At 55.4% G+C, this 20,305-nt stretch overlaps 2 protein-coding genes across 2 annotated transcripts; one reads left to right on the top strand and one right to left on the bottom strand.

The window, feature by feature from the left end:
- Positions 1-3,521: 3,521 nt before the first annotated feature.
- NCLIV_003360 (srs domain-containing protein) lies at positions 3,522-4,079 on the bottom strand (the record flags this gene model as incomplete). Its single annotated transcript, XM_003879837.1, has 1 exon — positions 3,522-4,079. The coding sequence occupies one exon, from the start codon at positions 4,077-4,079 to the stop codon at positions 3,522-3,524; it is 558 nt and encodes a 185-aa protein (XP_003879886.1).
- Positions 4,080-7,558: 3,479 nt separating this feature from the next.
- On the top strand, positions 7,559-20,291 carry NCLIV_003350 (putative ATP-dependent DNA helicase; the record flags this gene model as incomplete). The annotated part of the gene is made up of 16 exons (XM_003879836.1): positions 7,559-7,716; positions 8,283-9,573; positions 10,412-10,804; positions 11,402-12,155; positions 12,871-12,998; positions 13,261-13,362; positions 14,135-14,195; positions 14,514-14,634; positions 15,023-15,113; positions 15,447-15,511; positions 15,973-16,598; positions 17,166-17,637; positions 18,126-18,284; positions 18,640-18,736; positions 18,935-19,074; positions 19,544-20,291. The coding sequence occupies 16 exons, from the start codon at positions 7,559-7,561 to the stop codon at positions 20,289-20,291; spliced, it is 5,406 nt and encodes a 1,801-aa protein (XP_003879885.1).
- Positions 20,292-20,305: the final 14 nt, after the last annotated feature.

Raw genomic sequence — 20,305 nt, 5'->3', positions numbered from 1 at the left:
CTCTATTCAAATGCTCCTCAGAGTTCGTGGCATCGCAGGCAGCCGGTCCGCGAGAAGGCGAGAAAGAAACGAAAGATGGAAACGGACGAGAACCGGGAGAGGAAGAAGAACGCTCGGAGGAAGACAGCTGGGCCAACGAAGGTGGCCCAGCTGTCTTCCTGTTTTCTGAGCGAGAGCACGCAGAAGATGCAAAATGAGAAAGCAGCGTTGTTTTCTCTTTCCTTGCTGGGTCTTCTCGGCAATCGTGCAGCTGCAACTTTTTATCTTCCCCCTCGCCCCACAGGTTTGGCTCAGAAGAGTGACGTCGAGCCGGACAGTCACGCATGGAGTCGGGGCGAGGTAACGGGAGATACCGGTAAGAGAAGTTGGCAGGACAAGAGGGAGAAGAAGAAAGAACCGGAGAAGCCCGTGGCCGGAGAGTTGACATTCCTTTGCCCAGGACGGTACCACAGAAAAAATTCGCTCTGTGTGACGACTTGAACGACTCAGAAAAAGTTGTAGAAGACGTGGACCTCTGAAGTTGCAGAAGTTGCAACTGGGCGGGGATGTTTCTTCCCCGCAAGGGACTGGAAGAGGAGTAAAGAACGCCCGAAGAACGAGACAGAAGAGGCAACTTTGAGGCGGAGGCGGAGAAGTACGCAAGTCGCTCTACCTGTCTAGAAAAAGGAGTCCCCTCTGAAGTTCCCGACTGCGCCGTCAGTGGACCTGACCTCCCGCTCGCCATTTCACTTTGCGGCCTCCGCTCCCATGCTTCCTCCTTTCCCCTGTATCTGTCGAGTCTTGGGTTCGTTATAGGGCAGTTCGAAGCAGAGGAAAGACCCGAAGACAGCTCCCCTGCGAAACGCCTCTCTCCTTCAAAGACGTTCCGTGACCTGTGCGGAAAACGCGGAGGCGGGGGTTCGCGATCTGCTTGTGTACGAGGGGAGTCCGTGTCAATGCCAAAAAGAGGCCGGCAGGACGGAGGATTCGCTCGAAACCGTAGAACTGTCTCCTTCTCCATGGTCCAGCACGCCACCACGGCAGAAGCACATGGATTGCTCCTGCACACCCGCACAGAGAAAACGTGGAAACTCGGAATCTCTTGGAGAAGCTATTCCATATGTTATACACGTACGCATCCTTCTTATGGGTGGTCGAGACCCAATCTGAACATGAAGATACTAGGGGTGTATAGGCCGCAGCACAGCGTGAGAGCAGATTCTCTCGTGTGGGAGCCGACGGACGACACGGCCGCTTGCCGCCCAGAGAAATCCGCCTTTCACATATGACGGATGCGAGAATTTGCAGGCGTGCTCAGAGCAGTTAGCTAAAACAACTTTGATGCAGACATGCACCAGAAGGACTCTCCATCTTTGATCTTCACTGCGTCGGTTTGCCTCGCGAACGTGATTTTGCTGGCGCAGCGCTGCTGGGCAGAACTTGCCTAATTGGTTCCTGTCTCCGTGCCTACCCACCGAATGCCCAAAATGTGAGTGACACGAAAAAAGCGAGGCAGTAAGAATGCGGAAAAGGTTCTTCTCTTGCCTCTTCGGAGAACCTGGTGTAATCAGCAGGCAAGACACTTGAAGAGCCTGATGAGAAGACACCGAGTCAAGGTCGAAACGGCGGAAGTTGCTGGCGAGAGCCACGGAAATCTGCCCACGTTCGTTAGAACCCGGCTCCAAGCAACTGGAAAACCGTGCAATAACGGCTCGTGGCGAAAGAAGATGAAGAAAAGGACGAAAAACGGTCACCGAGACAAGACGGGGGACCTAGCGGCGAGATGAGGGGGGGGGGTCGGCTAGAACGGGAACGGAAAAGTCTCTTTAGACAAGATCTATCCCAAGTCCGATGCTCGCCACCAACGCCGATGCCAAAGAGAAAACGGCGAAACGGTTTCGAAAAGCGAAAAGGCGAAGAAAAACTGGGCAACAGTCTCCGTTACCAAGTAAGAAAGCTTTTGGTGTGGTTGTCTTGCCGCTCACGGACCCAAGCGCAGCTGAGCCGAGCGCCGAGCAAGCGGTTTCCAGCAACCTTAGGAGACGTGGGCGTGGGAAAACGGATGCAGAAAAGATACCACGGAGGTGGAGAAACTCAAGAAGAGCAGTGTTAAAAACCGATGGCCTGTTGCGCGGCTGAGCACTCTTGTTAAGAAAAGAGAACTCCGGTAAAGCAGGGTGCACGGCGGTAGTGTCTTGCGACTGCCGTCACACATTGGGGAGGCGATGGACCAAAGCAGATGCGGAACTAGCCAATTTTAAAAAAGAGGAAGCAGTTGCCTTCGCAAGTCTTTTGGAGCCCCGACGTATAAAGGGAAACGCCTGTTCCATCCTGCAGCGCGCGTTCATTCCTCCGGGCGGAAGCGCAGCACTGCCTTCGGAGTGAGAATCTTTCTACAGCCACAGGACACCCAGTCATACTTGGTATCTAACTATCGCGGCTGACCCTATTGACAAGTGATCGAGAATCTTTCACTTTCCGCCTCATGAGAAGCGCATACAGCGGAAAGCGATGTGGCTTTCTGCTCTCTTCATTCTGACTCCTTTCCTCTACGCGCCAAAAGATCCACCTGATTTTCCACGGTCCAAGGGACAGAAAGAGTGTACATGTTTATGCCCTGTCATCTCATGCATTCTAGATGCTTCTTGTTTGTCAGTGTGAACGTTCTGAGAGAGACACGAAGAAGAGCTCTTGCAGGACACTTTGTTTCGAGTGCGACTCTTTCGCACGCCACCTGCTTGATGGCCAGTTTATTGGCATTTGCCTGCTTCGAGGAATGTAGATCATTCTGCCGTTTTAGTTCGGGTGAGACACACGGCTACCATCCTCCCGCCACCGCCTCGCGACTCTGTATGCCTGGCATGTGGGACACTATTTATTTGCCGAGCTGACGTGTGACTATGACAAGCGTACGACTACGCGGTTGGTCGACTTCAGCGGCTTCTGCCGAATCATGGCGGTGACGTAGGACCAGATGCTCTGTGAACTTCAGTCATACGCTTGATACAAATGTAACAGGAGTGGGGAACTCTTCTCAAAGGAGGACACTTGTGATCGTAACGATATGAGAACCCGCAGCCTGAGCATCCAGGAAGGGCCACACAAAACTCCTGCTTGAGCTTGCACAGCGGCACCACCGATTGAAACTGTTTGCATCTGGATTCTCTCGCGTAATGAAAGGCTGCTTTTCGCTTGACAGGTTTCGCCCGCATCCGTCGGCCAGCAGCACCCGCCGACCTACAGGTACTTCCCTGTACGTGGAGTGGTGAGAGGAGTGTCGTTCTCTGCGGTTGCTTCTCGTGAGCGTTAAGTCATCGAAAGAGCCCAGCGGATGCTTCGAGATGTCACCACTTTACACATTCCTTCACTTTTTCTGCGCCTTGCTGGCGTTCAGGGGTCATACCAAGTAATGTCAAATTCACTTAAACGGTTCGCGGGAACATGAGACAAGCCACTGGCTTCACGGTTGACACGTATGCTTCTGTGGCAACCCGACATGACTACTAAGTAGCATCAAGCAACGGAAACAAAATGAGACCGTTTTAGTGCATGGCAAAGGTTCCTAGGACAACCGCGCCAGTCAACACCGCGGTTGTCACTCCAATCTCGGCTGCGCCGGAGGATCCAGATTGGGGTACGGTGACGACCACGGAGCACGGTGTTTTTCCTGTTTGTCGCCCTCCGTCGCCGTTCGCCTCGCACCTGTAGCAGAAGACTTGCTTTTCTTGTGGTGCATCGCCGAGCGTGAGAGTGTAAACTTGTTGGTCGTCGCCCGAAGCTCTTCCTTTTCTCATCGCCTGTGCGGTTGCCTGAGAGCTTGCTAGCTGGGATCCAGGAACGAGGTCCGCAAGTTTGTGGGTTTTGTTGGTGTTGCACGTGTCCGTGTACTCGTAGACCTTATCATCAGTTGGCTTCAGTGTTTGCCCGGTGGCGCACTGGAACTTCAGAGATACCTTTGCTCCTCCAGTCAGTTCCAGCTTTTCTCCGCTGCATTGCTGGACTTCAGTTGTTGTGTTCGAAGACGCGCTGCAGTGAATTAGCTGAGGCGCCAGAGAAGCCACGCCCAGTATAGCAGCAAATGTGAGGACGGCAGTCTTCATCTTGGAAAGCAACACGGTCCTTGCAGCAATGTCGTAATTCGACCTCGAGCGAACCGTGTGGTTTGCACCTTCTTCGCTTCAGAGTAAAATTGTTTTTTCTGTGGTGCTCCAATTGACAGCACCACTCTCTTCGCGATATATCCTGCGATGAATTAGGTGGGAACCGGAAGGAACGTGGTACATCTATGTCCGCCCCGCTTCCGGGCCCCGCAAGTGTGTGCGCTCTCGAATTCCATCCGCACGCGAGGTCGCCGAGCAAGACTCGCTGAAGAAAGATACCTTGTTTTCTGCCTTCGAGGTGCGAAAGACGGGACATCTCCCCGATCCGCAAGACGAGAATCCTCCACGAGGGCATATCCGGGAAGATTCAAAGAGTTTTGGCCACACACGAAGCAGCCAGCCATGGAAAAACGAGACCCGCACCACTCTATATTAATCGTCGTTTTCCCTTGACTGAGACTGACAGAACTGTGCGTTTACCAGTATTTCTGCGCTTCACAGTTTCACCAGACTTTTCATTTTCCCTTATAAAACTTTCAAGCGAGAGAGCGATATGCCTGCCTCGTCAAAATAGAACCGCGACCCCGACAGCTAGAAAGATTTTGAGGGTCGTCAAGGGAGCGGAAACGCTTTAGACGCTTTCTATACGGGAACACAAAAAGTGAATCTGAAATGAAAGCGTTCCAAGATGGCACCGTACGAGTGGCCATCCAGATCAACTGTAGACGACCAGAGGCTCATTGTAGTTGCCGCTCGTTTTGTGCGGACGTCCCTTGAGTGCTCGTAGAGAGGTGGGCGCACTCGAAAGAAACATCGGCGCCAGTCGGTCTTGGGACCGTCGAATATCCGGATCACAGTCACCCTTGGAATGCGAATCATCTAGACTCACAGCCCTAGAACAACGTACAGCGTCTCAGTGTTTATTACCTGAGTGATCATAAAGCAGTTGGTGTGGTATTCTGGGTTTTCACTGAAGCCCTCTCTCGAGACGAAGTGGTAGTGTTCCGATGTGCCATCGCTGTAGATTTAGTGGTAGGAACCCAACACACACGTCACCAACGGGGAGAAGTAATTTGCTTGGCTGCCTCCTGGCAAGGTGCCCAATGTGAGGCCTTGCTGTGTGGCGCTGCGTATAACTTCCGTGACACATACCGCACTCTCTTCCGTCAGTGTGGTCGTGTCCCTAGCTCGAGACACCCGGTTCTACAGCAAGCATCTAGAGAACGCCGCTACTGTAGCCGCCTCGCCTTTTTGATGCGTCAACCCCTCGGGAAGACAGAGGAGACGAGTAGTCCACAGCAGACTCGGGCTAGAGGCACAGCATCGGGGGAACACCCCGCGAGTTGTAAAGAGCCAGCATCCCAGGTGACGGACACTGAAAGGCCGAATCTGCCGATGTCGAGTCTCGATAAACCAGTTGTCGTGGGGCCACAGCTCGTTGAATCGGTGTTTTCCCTTGGCATCATTACAGTTACATTGCATCCGTGAGTTGCGGCGTGGTTCAAACGAAACAGTTTACAACGAAACGGAGGACAATTTAGCACTAGACTGTCGCGTTGACCCTGGGAATGGGCGCGTTGACATGCGGTTACAGTGAAGTCCCCGCAGCTGCCATATGGAGCTCCTAATTCTCCCAGACGTGGATCGGGTGTTCACATATATCATCCTACGCGATATGCTGGACATCTGGATGAGACAGGTAGCACTTTGCTTCCGTATTTGCATCCTCAGCGGCTGTCTCGATGCCATATCATGCAGGATAGTTCAGCGCCGACAAAGGGGATAAGTCTATCTGGGTGGAGGGACAGTCGCGTCTCCATCAGGAACCTCATCTGAAGACGCGTGCTTACAGTGCTCATGGTGGACGAGCACGCAACCGCGCTCTAAAATCTTGCCGATTCGGCCTCTGCGGGTGATTGTTTCGGTGAGCACACCTGTTTGGTGTCGTCGCTGACACACCGAGAGTCCAGGATCGAGTCTACATCTATCAAAAGAAACCCATCTGCGCCCATTCGCCGGCCCTCAACTCGTCGGGTGGGACTCGAAAGCGGCCTCACCAGGAAACTCATCGGCGGCGGGAACAACATGACGAAGTGGCTAATGCAAAGGCGACGAAAAGCACGACATCGGGATAGTTGCCCAGTAGGATCTAGGAAGGAACACCACTTCACTTGTAGCGAAAAAGCCGACGGTTGACGGCCTCCTCTCACGAGAATGCCTGCGATCGACCGCATAGAATGGGTCTACGGAAACGACTCCGCTGAGTTGCAGGGCTTTCCACTTACTGTGTAACCGTCTGCCCATCGCACAGTCGCCTCGATCTGATGGAGATATCCCACCGTGTAGCTATATTCCTTTCCTGGGGGATACGCATTCTCGTCAAGGCCAGCAGAAGCGCAGTCGCACCTGGAAGGCGACTGGGGTGACGCTGGCGCTTGCCCGGGCGTTTTAGCTGGCTTCATCGAAATGTTTGCAGCCAGCGAAAACGGCTAATCAGGTTTAAACCTGGCACAAGCACTGTCCATTTGCTGTAGAATCTGCCCACAAGAAGCAGCTTTCTAACCGCCCGTGCCGCTAGCTGGCCCTCACGCTGTTCAACCGCATCGCACGGTTTTCGCGATGGACTCCCGGCAAGACGCATTGCGTGCTTTGTCTCCTGACGAGAGCTTTTCTGCACTAGTCCAAGAGAGAAATCTTTACAGTGTATCTTGCATGTGCCGCACTGCTTCGCGAAGCAAGGAAAAGAACTTTCCTGCCAAACAATCGTCTAGTAGCTGGATTCCAGCCCAGTGGCTGTCTCTCCCGTCGACCCCTACGAAGTCACGGGCATCCTGCACGCGTTGTTGTCAAAGGTACATCAACTTCCAGAAGTCAGAAGCCCGTTCCACATCCCCACATCCCCGTTTCTTTGATTTCACTCTAGTGAAACGTCACTGAACATCTGCTTGTAAGTAGGTTCACTTTTGAATTTTTCAGGGAAGACACGTGCCGACCGAGAGTGGGGTTTCTGGCGAACACCGTCCGTGCGTCTCTGGTGTCTCCTGGCGTCCACCAAGCCTGACACACCGGAGACCGGACGACGCATCCGTTTATTTATGGTTGCATCTGTATTTTCCCTGTAATTTGTTCCTTCTTCAAAGACAGGTTGTCCTCCGTTTCTGCTGTTTGCTCCGGCTTCTGTTGACATCGCGTACCGCTGCCGCCAGCGAATCACACGCCTCGAGCGGGGTGTCTGTCGACAAAACATGTTTCTGCCCAGATGGCTGTCAATTTTTTTCTCTCTGATACCTCTCTTTGGCGTTCGACAGGTCGTTCTTTCAGTCAGGGTTTCCTTCTCGCAGCCGTTGTCTTCCTCTCTCTGGTTCCGCCCCTGCAGGCTGACTCGCTTCTTCTCTCTGTCTTCTGGCCTCGCAGCCACGCTGTCGCGTCTCGATCCGGTTCGCCGGCGTTGTCAAGCTCCACCGCATCTTTCGAGCGAAATGCACGGCTCCACTCCCTACCTCACTCATCTTCTGAAGGAAGAAGAAAGCCGCCTGGATCCAACCTGCCTTTTCTCTTTCGACGGCGGCCTCCGTGTCCAGACTTACCGACGCCAAAGATCGACGCTGGACGGGAGCGACGAGGGTCTTCTTCGGCTGTAGGGTGGGTAGCGACTCCTACCAGCTTTCCCTGCCTTCCTTTCGTATCGTGGATGTCGGTTTTACTTTCTTCCAGGCCTCGACACCCGAATCGTTCTTCCTTTTCTCCCCCCTCTTCCTCGTTTTCGAGCGGTGTGACTGTAGCCCCTGCGGGGCCAACGCGACACTCACGCACGCGTGCCTTCTGTGTTGCGGGGGTCCTCCATTCAATTGAGCCTTCACCCCTGAGCAGTTCTCGTTCTCTGTCTCCCCCAATCTTCTTCCCGAACAGACTCAGGAGTCGCCCGGGTTCTACGCTCCGTCCTTCTCTGCCTCCCGTCCACGCTCTCTGTCCGCTTCTTTCGGCGTCCTCCGGCGTTGCTCTCTCTCGAGCAGTAGAGGAAGCTCCCAAAGCAGCGTTCTGTCACTGCGAAGGGAACTCCGTTCCCTTATCCCAGGGATCCATTTCGTCTCCTTTTGGCCCGTCTGGTGTTGCCGAGACGCTGAGCTCCGGCTCTGCCCGCTCTTCAGCTTCTGCACGTCTCGCTTCCGTCTCTCCTTCGTCTTCTCTCTCTTCTTTCCCCAGTTCTTCTGATTCTCCCTCATTTCCACGCCCCTCTGCGCAGCAAGGAGCAGCGCGCGAACTTGAGTGTGCTGTACCTTCGGCGGCACTGACTGGGCCAGAAGACTTCGAGGCCAGGCGAGGCGGAGAACTCGGGACGGCTCGTAAAGCAGGCCTGCCTCCGTTGGATTGGAGGCGAGGGTGCGGTGTGCCGCCGAGGAAAAGAGGCAAACACTGGCTAGAGAACGCGGGGAACTGGGCAGAATCTTTGGCCGCGCCGTCGGGTTTCTCGGCGCCTTCGCCCCTGCCTTCACAGCACCAAACCCGTCTGTCGTCGTTAGCTTCTCGATCTCTGTCTAGCCTCAGGGGAATCTCGCAAGTCCGTTCGAAGGCGTTGGAGGAATTGGCGAACCTACGCTCTTGCTTCGACCTTCTCCTCTTCTTGCCTCTTCAGTACGCTCAGCTTCAAACGCGTACCGCCGTTCCTCGTGGCTCTCTTAACTTTTCTCACGAGAACCGTGAGGCTGGAACTCCCCCAGCAGTTCGCAGGAAGGAGCGCGACGAAGAGCTGGATGGCAGCACTGGTCACGGGGACAACTCGGCACAGACAACGAGACAGGGGAAACCGGTGAGGTTTTCGCTCCACGCTTCACAGGACCCGTGCCGTCGCTCCGATGCAATCACAGCACGCGACGGCCAAGCCGAGGCGTCGGATGACAACAGTTCCCTTTGGACACTGCCTTCAGGAGACCGCTTTGATGAGACACCTGGCGTCGAGGCACTCCCGGCTCTCGGCCCTTCCGTCCGAGACTTCCCCAGAACGGCGGTGGACGAAGGTGATGATGCGTCTCTGAAACAAGGACTTATTCCAGAGCCGTTTCGACCGCCGCTGTCTCCTTCGCGGTGTCATCGTGAAGGCGAGGGTGCTGTGTTGGAACCTCAGGAGCCAGCTGTAAGTACACCGCCGTCTTCGTTTCCTGGAGAGCAGAGGAGACAGGAAGACGGGGGGGAACCGGGATGCCGCGACGCGGGCTGGCGAGCGACGAGAGACAAACCCGCTGAGAACCTCACAGAGAACGAAAAAGAGCAAAACACGCCGACAAGCTTGCTGGAGGAACAGCAGAGAGAACTGCGGCAGCAACTGGAAAAATCGCTCTCCAGGTATCTCGCGCTCCAGGAGGATGCCGAAGCAGGAGGCTCCAGTCCGCTGGGACGTGGCAGAAAAAGGAGACAAAAGGGAGCGGCGGCCGAGCAGGCACGCGACGAAGCAGACTTCGCTGCAAGGGACGTAGCCTTCGTAGGATGCATCGAAAAAGTAAGTGGAAGACACAGCCGAAAAGGAGACGGGAAGAAGGAGGGCGAGAGAACATAGAAGCCAGGGACGGACGGAGAAGCGCGCGGGACGTGGAACAGGCATGATCCAGTGGAGGAGGAGGAGGGAGAGAGAGAGAGCACTAGTGAGAAAAGGGAGGAAGGGAACTGAGAATCGGAAGAAACAGAGCGAAGGGGGGAAAAGGGAAACCGGGGAAAGCAAGGCGAGACGCGCGGAGCGACGGAGAGAGAGGAAGGTGACTGGAAAGGGAGAAAAAAGGTGGCAGACGGCTCACGATTGATGCGACAGGGCGAGGCTGCACACGCAGCGGGTTTCTTTAGATTGATGAAGTAGAATAATGAAGTCGGAGATAAACAACGCGGAACTGTTTGAGGGGTGTATCAGAGTTGTGATTGACGCCAGTTGTAGCTTTTGAAAACACTGAAAAGTAAAGTCAAGGGGAAGACAGGCCTAAAAACGTGTCTCCCAAGGTTCTGCGCGTCTCACGTTTCGACTTGGCCATGCGAACATTGACTTGGCAATGGAGCTCTGAGGTCTCTGGAGGCTTAACCGGAACCGGCCGTCAAAAACCGTCGCTGCTTAGGGCAGACTCGTGTCAAGGCGGGAAACCTGTTTGGAAGCCATGCTTGAGGGCCTCTTGCGCGTGCTGAGCTCTGAGGGAGTCGATATATCCACGTATGCGTGGACGCGACGAATGGCATCTGAGGACTGGAATCTCTGCTTTCACAAGCTCGCCGCTGCGCCGGCTTCCATTTGTGGGGAGGGTAGGAGCATCTCTTGTGCCATTGCTTTTTTTTCTCGGCTTTGTGTTTCTTTCTAGATCGGCCACTGCAAACTGCGAAGCGTTAGGCGAGGGAAGCCGCTGATGATCTCCACTGCAGTCGTCCGCGACGTTTTCTTCACCCCCTTCTTGAGCATCCAGAACGAAGAAAACATGAAGGAAAGCGGCCACGAAGGGCCAGGACACGAACCAGAAGACAAAACGCAAGAAGCACAACGCTCGGCGCGCGCCTTTCTCTCAAGAGGAACAGGAGACGCCGAAGCGGCCAAGACCAAGAGGAGGAAAAAAACCAAAGGCGAGCAGCAGGAACAACGCCCCACAGGGGAGAGGAGACGAGAAGACCAGGAAGGTCTAATCCATGTCACCTGGTTCGACAAATTTCTTCAACTCGTTAAGCTGAAAAGGCGGCACGTTGTATGCCTTGTAGGAAAGGTGAGGGAGCCCAGAAAGAGAAACAAATTCGGAGATCCAGACCCCACGCTTTACCTTTTCATGGCTGATTGGCGCTCCCGTTTCTCCTTGTGCATGCCTTCCTTTCTACCACGTAGGAGCGTCTCGCTTCTGCGACAGACGAAGAGTTGACACCGATGTGGACATACGTTGCTTCCATTTGCTCCCGTCTTTTCTGTCTACGTTTCAGTCGTTGCTCTTCTTCTCGACGCCATTAGTACGTGTGTCATATACATATACATACATACATACATACATACATACATACATACATACATACATACATACTTTTATACATATTTGCAAACATTCGTCCCTTGCCTGTAACCGCATACGCCTGTATCGAGAATTCATCGAGGGAAGGAGTCCGTTGGACCCTTCCATGTCTTTGGTGTAACGCGCCGTCATTTTCGGCGATCTGTTCGGTCACCGCCTTGCCTGTCCGCAGCTGTGCCGAAACGGGCGGTTCCTCGCCTCCACTTTTTTGCTTCCCTTCCCGGCTGCGCGTGGCTGTTTGCTCCTTGGGTCCTTGGCGCTTTCCCTTTCGCTGATGTTCCCTTTCTCTTGTGCGTTTCTCAGGCTGTTCGGGCAAAGACGGGGCGGATGAAGATGCAGAACCCGCGAGTTCACTTCCTTGCTCCATCAGAAGAGGCGTTTCTCGCCGCCGCAGCCAAAGAGGGCTTGCCGGCTTTTCTCGGCGCCCCAGGACTCGCCGGAGCGGAGCAGAACGCGATTCGGCATTCTGGCGACGAAGACGCATGCAAAAGAGATGAACGTCTCACGAACGAACGAGGCGCGGAGTCTGCCTCTCCGTTCAACATGCGGAGCGCGAGCGCCTCGCGCGGTCAGCCGTCTGTCGATCACTCTTCCCCCGTTTCCTCTTTCTCTTCTGCCTCGCCTTCGTCCTCTACTCTGTCCTTACCTCGGGAGGACTCGCCGCCGCATCCCACCTGTGTTTGGGGCGCAACGGAAGACCAAGCGTTCTCCCTCCCGACTGGTTCTGCGCCTCAAGGGACACCTGGCGCACCTACGGGGGTTCGCTTCCTACCGACGGAGGAGTCGATAGAGGAACGGGGAAACTCGGCAGACGATAAGGGATGTGTGTGGAACCCAGGAGCGGGCTGCGATGACAGGAGGGTACGTTCAGCGGGACCGGAGATGAAAACGCAGACAAATCCCGACACGTACCACCTCCACAAACTTATGCCCATCTATCCTTCGATTTCTGGCGTCCCAGCCAAGGTTCTTCGGGCGGGCATCGAAACGCTTCTCCGCGAGAACAGCTTCGCCGAAGTCGTGCCGGAATTTCTGAGGAGAAAGCGTGGAATTGAGAGTAAGAAACCAGAGGCGTGCGGGGTGCGGGGTTCGCTAGTCCGCAAAGAAGCGAGGGAAGAAGAGAGACTAGAGAAGGCAAGCTGCTTGGTCCTCCACCGATCAGTTCGAGGGAAAAACGCGAGCGCTGAGTGCCGACAAGTGAACAGCCAACTCGTTTCACGCCTGCGGCAGGGCTAGGAAGCCGAGGACAGAAGGACAACGTCGGCTTACCTTACAGGGCTTTTCGTGGATGTATCAGGGTTGAGAAATGGAAAAAGAAGATGTCCGTGTTAACCGGCTAGCTGTGCGCCATAATGAACGATAGAGATTCTACATACGAGGAAGGCACTTCGTGTCGCCTATGGTTTCCTCTTTCTCGCGTTCCGTAGTCTTTTGCCTCTGTGTATTCTTGCCCTTGTCCGCCCTTCTTGTCTCTGGAAACCATTGCTCGCGGTCTTCTCTCGAGCGCTCCCGGTCTCGTCTCGGCTGCTACCTGGGTTCTGGAATTTTGCGACTTTTATCCGTCTCTCCCCCTGACTCTCCAGGCAGGGCGTTTGCACCCGGCCACCCTCTTTTTGTCTTTTTTTCTCTGCCGCTAGCTCGCAGTTTTCAGCCTTGTGTAAGAAAAGTGGGTAGGAGCTGTATACACTTGCATCTCAGTTTCTCCCGTCGACCGAGTCGAGACACTCCAGAGGCGCTGCCAAAACAATTCAGTTTGCTGTCAATGCACGCAGGGCTGGACGCGACACTGCGAGCGCTTCACTACCCGCAGACGCCGGCAGACATTCGAAAGGCGAAACGGGACTTCTTCTACTCCACAATGCTCTGGCTCCAGCTGGCAAAGAAGCTGCGCACGCGCGAGGTAATCTTCGGACTGGAACCGTCGGTTGGTTCTTCTCGGTCTCTGTCTGTGCCGTTCTTGTTCTACGTGAGCCTCACCTGCGCTCGTCTCCTTGTCTCCGCACTCTTGTCATGTTTGAGAGATTCGAGTGAAGTGCGTGCAATCTGCGAGGTCGGATTCGCAGCTTCTCCGGTCGCTGCTTGTCTCCTGCTTCTGGTGTCTCGCCACCCCGCTGGATGTTTGGCTTCTTCGTTTTCTCCGTGTTTCCGACTTCTCGCCGCAGGTCGAATCGCAGTTCCGCGGCTATGCCAGTCGAGCGGGCGAAGAAATCCTTCGAGCCTTTTACGCCTCTCTCGAGTTTCCGCTCACGCCTTCGCAGTTGCAGGTGCGGTGGGCGTTTGGGCGGCACGGAAGAAAGCCGGATTCATGGGCACTTCTATTTAAAGGTTTTGGAGACGTGAATACATGAGTTCGTCGACTAGGTCGTTCTGTCTGTGGCGAGTTTGGTCGTACCAAGCAATCGGCTTTGGATGGCACTGCTGCCTATGCTTCGTATACGGAGACAAACCCTGACGCCCCCGTGGTAGACGAAAGTGCACTTGCCAGCCGGGAAGCGCGTCGAGATTCAGTTGTCACGCGATCGAGGAGGAGAGAAAGAGCAAGCTGCGAACTGCGCAAATGACGCGTGGAGGGAACAAAGAGACAGTCAAGGTCTGAACCAGAAGTTTTCCTCGGTTGTTTGTCGTATGCAAGAATTCGCGCACGGGGAAGGGGGCGAAGCTGAAAAAGAAACTGACGAGGGGGAGAGCTGAGAGGGGCGGCTTCGACGCTTCGCCTTCTTCGTGCCGCGATTCTTCTGGCCACTGGAAGAGCAGAGACCAGCAGCGCGTGCAGAATGCGGGTGGACAGCGAATCCCTTGAAGCTGTCTCTTTTTTTTGGCCTCGCGTGTGCGAATTGAGGAGGCTAGAAGAGCACGGGGGAAAGGCAGAGGGCCGAGGAACGCAGTTGGAAACACACGCAGGTCCTCGCCGCAGTGTCGCATGTCGTTTCCGCCCCAGAATAACTCGTATATAAGACGCATACTTTGCCGAGGAAAGGTCCGCCCGAGGGAACACGTGGCTTTTCGTGTGCTCGGCTGTCTCTGGTTCCTTCCCAGGCCATTGAGGAGATCCGGGCTGATATGGAGAGTCCCCGACCCATGCGGCGTCTTCTCCAAGGTGAGAGGAACAAAGCAATGCGAAACAAGGGGGCTGCACGACCGGTTGCGTCCTCAGTGGCAGCGAGAAATCCATTTCGGGGCCATCGACATGTTCCGGGGGAGTGGACGCTCGAACACTCCTCTCGACAGAGCCAGTGAGAGACACAGCCCCAACAGAGATCATTTCCCGGCGAAGCAGGCACACTCTCCGTCTCCTTTGCTCCCCGCCTTTACTCTCCCGTTTGTCACGTTCGAAGGCTACACGCCCCGCCAGAAAGGTCGTGGCAGACGTTTTGCCTCAGATGTCCCTCTTCGTTTCTCGCGTTCTCCCTGTCAGGAGATGTGGGGAGCGGCAAGACGGCTGTGGCTGCAGTGGCGCTTCTCCTCTCGGCGAGCGCGGGGCACCAAGCGGCTCTCCTGGCCCCGACGGCTGCCCTGGCGCGCCAGCACCAGATCAAGTAGGGCCCGATGCTATGCGTGTCCGAACGAAAGCGTAAAAAGTGGATATTTTGTCGTCTCGGAGGCGCGCCGGACGTGTCTGCCGCGGAAGGGTAGCCCTCTGGTTCGACTCAGAAAGCCGTAAAGGGACACCCGGCTTCGTGTTTTCGCCTTGTGTTTCCTTTCCTGTTGCTCCCTCCCGCTCCCCGACTTTTTTCTCTCGCTTGCCACTTCCTTGCTCTCTTTTTGGTTTCCTACGCGTCGCGGTCTCCTCTCGGCCCCGCCGGTTCCCCGCGCGCCAGGCGTTCGTGTGTCGAGTATCGGGCCGTTTTTCTCTCTTGCCTTCTCTCGGGTTTTCCTCCGCCTCCACCGTGACTTCGGTCGTTCGTGCGCTCGCGCTCCTCCCAGCCTCCAGAAATTTCTTGGCCCCCTCGGCTTTCACGTGCACCTGCTGGTCAGCGACGCCCCCGACAAGGATGCCACGATTCGCCTCATCAACGTAAGTGCTGGCATCCGAACTCGCGAGAAACTCCGGTAAAGGAAGAGCAGGGAGAGGACCGAGACTGGAGATGGTCCCAACTGGTTGCGCGACATACTTCACCCGGGGACGAGGAGGGCCGTGAGGAAACTGGAGCCTGGCAAGAGCTCGCCAGCCGGTTCGCTGCCGAACGGCCTCTCTCCTCGCGTTTTCTAAAGAAGAAACACTGCAGACGCTTGGCCACAGGCAGACGCAGGATAGATGCCTCGCACCTGTTGGAGACCGAGGGTCAGTGCGGCGTCGTCCGCGTCCACGTGGAGCTGTTGGTCCGTGCCGCTGTTTTTCTCTCACCAGACGGGAAACGCAGAGATCACTGTGGGCACGCACGCCCTTCTTCAGGATTATGTTTTGTTTCCCCGGTAGGTGCATTTTCTGTGTTTTTTCTTCGGCACACTCTGTTTTTGCTTCCACGCGTTCTCGTCCTCCCTGCGTCCTTCGCGTGGCTCTGTCGGCGACATCTGTCCTTTCGTCGTTTTCTTCTCTCGCTTCCCGCCTCCAAGCGTCCGGTCCACTCCCCGCTCTCCCTTTTCTCACGGTTTCCCGTGCTCTCTCTGCTCCTCTGTGGGTCGCCCTCGCCCCTGGCGTGGCGTCTTGCTCCCGCGTCTTCTTCCGTCGCTGCCGCGCCCGCGCGTTGTCTCCAGATGCTTGTGTCGTTCTTCCAGTCCTTTTCCGATGCTTGCTTGGAAGAGAGAAAAGCCCCGTTTCTTACCACGCCGATTCCTCCACTTTCACCAGGCGTCGTCCCCTATCGCGCCGTTCTTCTCGAACCGCCTTTCACGTGTGTTTTCGTGCGCTGCGTTCTCGCTGGTTCGGTCCGTAGCCTCGGCCTCGTTGTCATCGACGAACAGCACAAGTTCGGCGTCAATCAGAGGTGGAAGCTCCTCTTGAAGCGACGCAGACGCGGGGCCGCCGGTGGCGGGGGAAACTTGGAGTGTCTCGAGCTCGAGAGAACAGAGGCTGCTGCTGCCGCCAGGGAAGCCGGAGAAGAACAGAGGAAGTGGAAACCTTCGGCTGCGGCAGACGGCGAACCAAGAAATGGTGGGCACCGTGAAGCGCCGCAGGAGTGGGAGAACGCGTCTTCGACAGAAGAACAAGCACACGCGATCGCAGAAGTAGAACGAGACCAGAGAACGGCAGACGCCACGTGGAGCGGTGGTGAAGGACAGGAAGCAGCGGAGGGAGAAGAAACGCACGATTTCGAGAAGGATGGGAAAAGACGGCTGGAACACGAAGGCTCCGACGTTCCAGGAGCCGAAGAAGGGGGACGCATGGCCGACGTTCTTCTCATGACGGCGACTCCGATCCCACGCACCCAAGTCCTTCTGAGATACGGAGACCTCAAGCTGTCCAAACTTCTCGCCGCGGAAATCCGGTATTCGCCAGGTCCGGAGAAGCGAGCAGGCGAAGGGAAACTGGAAGGCGACACGGCCCATGCAGCTTTCAGAGGTGAGCGGAACACAGCGACGCGCTGAGTCGGTGTAGCCAGCAGAGCAGAGAGACGCGAGGCGGTCTGGGACAGCGTCACTGCAACGGAGAGGTAAGGCCAGAGAAGCGAGGATCCTGATTTTCTGGAAGGGGAAACACCTCCTTTCCCCTCGTGTTGGGAGAATAAGGAAAGGAGTCGAGAAGCCAGGCGGGTAAACGCACTACCATATCCTCCGTACAAAGCCGGCGTTAAGAACATAAAGATCTTAGCTAGACCTCAGAAGGGTGTGGTGACCGTTTTCCTCCAGACGGTGTAAGGACCTCAACGGCTGAGTCAGCGGCGCGTCAAGGGACGGCGTAGACACATCGGCCGGGTTGTTTGTCGGAACCCTCCGCGAAACGACAATGACTGTGTGCTGGACACGCCGGTGTGGGCCATTTCGCGGAGAACCCCGCCGAGCCGCAGCCAAACCCCGGCGCTTCATTCTGCCTCCTGTCGGTCTTTGGAATGCGGATGCGCAGAAAGCCCTGCGAAACAGATGCACGTCCCGAAATCGCAGCTCGGTTGTGTCTGTGCGCCACGTCCAGGAACGCCGTGCCGACAAGTGGGAGACCGCGGGAGAGCGAAACGCAGTGGCGCGGAGCCGCTGCGGCGCGCGGTCGCGACATACCTGATCGACAAGAGGAGCGAGGGGGAAGTGGGAGAGATGATGAAAATCATACAGGACGAAATTTCCAAGACGCGCCAAGTCTTTTGGATCTGCCCCCTGGTCGACGGGGAGAGGCGAAGGGAGAAAGCTGGAAGAGGCCGGAAGAGGCGAAGTCTCGGCTCCCAGGAGACAGGAGACGGGCAGACAGCGGAGAATGAGGCGCGAAGGAACACGAGAGACGAGGAAGAGGCCGGCAGGGACGGGGGAGGGGTAGAGAGAGGGGATAGGAAAGACCAAAGCGACGGCGAGACGGGTAACAAACCCGAGTTGGTGCAGGGGCAAGGTAGCTGCAAGGAAAGCGCGGCTGTGCAGAGGTTCGAGGAGCTTCGGAAACTGCTTCCAGAAATACGGTGAGTTCCTGGACGCGGCTACGAACGGCATTCTCAGATGGATTTCAATCGATACACCCCTTCCTTTTCAAACTGTCCTGTCCCACCTGCGACACCTTGCCAGAGTTGCATGCACATTTGGACTCCTGTTGTCTGCCAGGGTTTCAGTCCCCGCTGTGGCGCTCAGGGAATGCGCAGAGACGCCTTGTGTGTGCATGTTTGACTTACGGTGCACTTGTCGACTTCAGTGTGAAAACATATGCCCCTACAGTGGTTGCCTGAGTCTCGGTGAGAAGTCCTTTTCGGACGACAAGAGCCATGTGAACAACTCAGTGCGCATGCACCTGAATGTGTGTGGTATCTAGAGACCTTCGTCGTCTCGACTGTCAACGCCCTCTTCTTGGGTCCCCTGAAGCAAATGCAAACGCGAGGCCCAATGCCTGCTTTTCTCTGGGCGATTGTCAGTCACCTGTGTATGTACGTGAATCTGGGCCGTCGACACGTTTCAGGATCCGTCTTCTCCACGGGAGGATGAGGGCCGAAGAAAAAGAGGAGGTTCTTTCCGAGCTACGAGGAGGTACTGTGGATCTTCTAGTCGCTACGACTGTTGTCGAGGTCGGAATTGATATTCCTAACGCTTCCGTCATAGTCATTGACAGCGCCGAGAGGTGAGACAGCGAACATCGGAAAAAACAGGGATAGGAACCGGGACAAGCAGCTGCAAGGAGGAGGAAGTACACCACCCCCAAGAGAAGGGTGGACGCCGCTGTCTTCTTCGAGCCTCTTCCCCACCGCGGATACGAAGACGGCTGCTTCCGAACACTTCAAAATTCGAAAGAGAGAGCCTACTCGCAGCGTTCATCGTTTGGTGACTTGTCTGCAGCTTTTTCCGCGTCTCCAAGGCCCACGAAACGGCAGATGGTTTGTTTTTGGCCGACTTCCCTGCGTCTCCGAGGCTCCTGTTGCAGCATGCTGGTTCATGGTGTATGTGCAGCGAGGATCGTTTTTTCCTTTTATTCGTAGGTTTGGATTGACTCAGCTCCATCAACTCCGCGGGCGAGTTGGACGAGACGCACGGCACCCGTCTTTCTGCTTCATTATCCTTGATCCTTTAAACAAGGTACGACGCGCGCAAGTCTGAACACTGTCACTTTCTACCGGTTCGTCTTCTCACGAGATGTGGCGGTGTGATATAGGCAGGCAAAGAGAGGCCTTTTTCTAGGCTTATCCACCTTTCCCGCCAACGGTGAGACAAGGTACCTGACGGAAACAGGAGAACAAGACGAGTTGCGTTGGGTATCTTCTCGCACACTTACAGAATCTCGACGAGAAGGCTATGCACAGATTCGCGGCCATAGCAGCGACGACGGATGGGTTTCAACTTGCCGAGACAGATGCTCAATTGCGAGGTGGAGGCACGCTCTTTGGCCAACAGCAACACGGACAAAGCGATCTCTGGTAAATCGACAATGAACACCAGTTTTCCTGTCTTTTTGAAGGCTTCACTGTGTATTCTTCGCTGTAACCAGGGGCATTTGCATGCCACGCTGTGTTATTTGTCTAGACACGCAGAGTTATGCGCGCACTCACACACGAAGCTTTACGTATCCATATGTATACACATTCAGTTCTGACACATTTGCTCGTCGCGGTACCGTCTCCTCGGGGGTTGAATAGAGGTGCACACAGACAACACATAAGACCCCGAACCCAACACCCCTTTTATTCACCGTCTGCAAGCGAAAGGGTGCCTCCCGCGGTTATCTGACTCTCTGATGTATTGTGGCTGCTCGTGTTGGGACGCAGTGGAATGGTTCGCTCTTTTTCTCTTCCGTGCACCCACCGGGAGTGTGCCTTTCCCCATTGTGTCATCCCCGGTGGACGTCTGGGTCGCTCAGTACTTCCGTGTCTGTATCACCTCTGGTAGGATGATCCGGGGCTTGAAGCGGAGTGAGCAAGCAAGACTCCTCGAAGAAGCAACGGAAGACGCGGACCACATTGTTAAGCTCCTTGATGATGACGCGACGAATTCCAGATGTGCGGTAGGGCAGGGCGTTGGGCGCAAGCACGTCGTTTATTCAAGCGAAGGGGCTGGCGAGCGGCACCATTTCCGGTTCGTGCACGGCACATCACAATCTCTAGAGGCGAACAAGACAGACCGGAAACGCAGCACTAACGTTTTTCGGGGTAAGCGTGAAGGAAACGAAGATGCGCCCGTTGCGTCACTGGGCGTTATTCCACGGAAACCTGACAAGGTGGAAACTTCAAGCAATCCGCACTGCTTCTTCAATCCGAGCGTGAAGGATGCGAACAAAACTGGCCGCCTTCTTGAAGACACAACGGTGAAATGTGAGAACGAGAAGGGGAACGCAGGAGACAGTTCCTCCTCCGAACACGCTGCGGCATATCAAGAGGAAAAAGAAGAAAGAGGCATCTTGCACGGGAACGGCTATAATCCGAGTGAAAAGCACGAATGGGGCCACTCTTTCAATCAAAGTACCACTGGCAAGAACCCCGAAAGTGGTTCACTTGAATTTAATCTATGGAGAGAGGCGAAAGGTGGAGAAGAGAAGTCTTTTTCGGCGGAGGCAAACATAAGGGAGGCTCGGCAGCTGGTGGAGGAAGTGCGGCTGCTCATCCCGCCCAACAAGATAGACTGGCTGTTTAGGGTTTAGGGCTTTGAAACACA

Source organism: Neospora caninum, chromosome Ib (genome assembly GCF_000208865.1).
Source record: "Neospora caninum Liverpool complete genome, chromosome Ib".
Taxonomy (NCBI): domain Eukaryota; phylum Apicomplexa; class Conoidasida; order Eucoccidiorida; family Sarcocystidae; genus Neospora; species Neospora caninum.
Note: the sequence above shows the minus strand (reverse complement) of the source record. Positions and strands in the feature narration are given on the sequence as shown.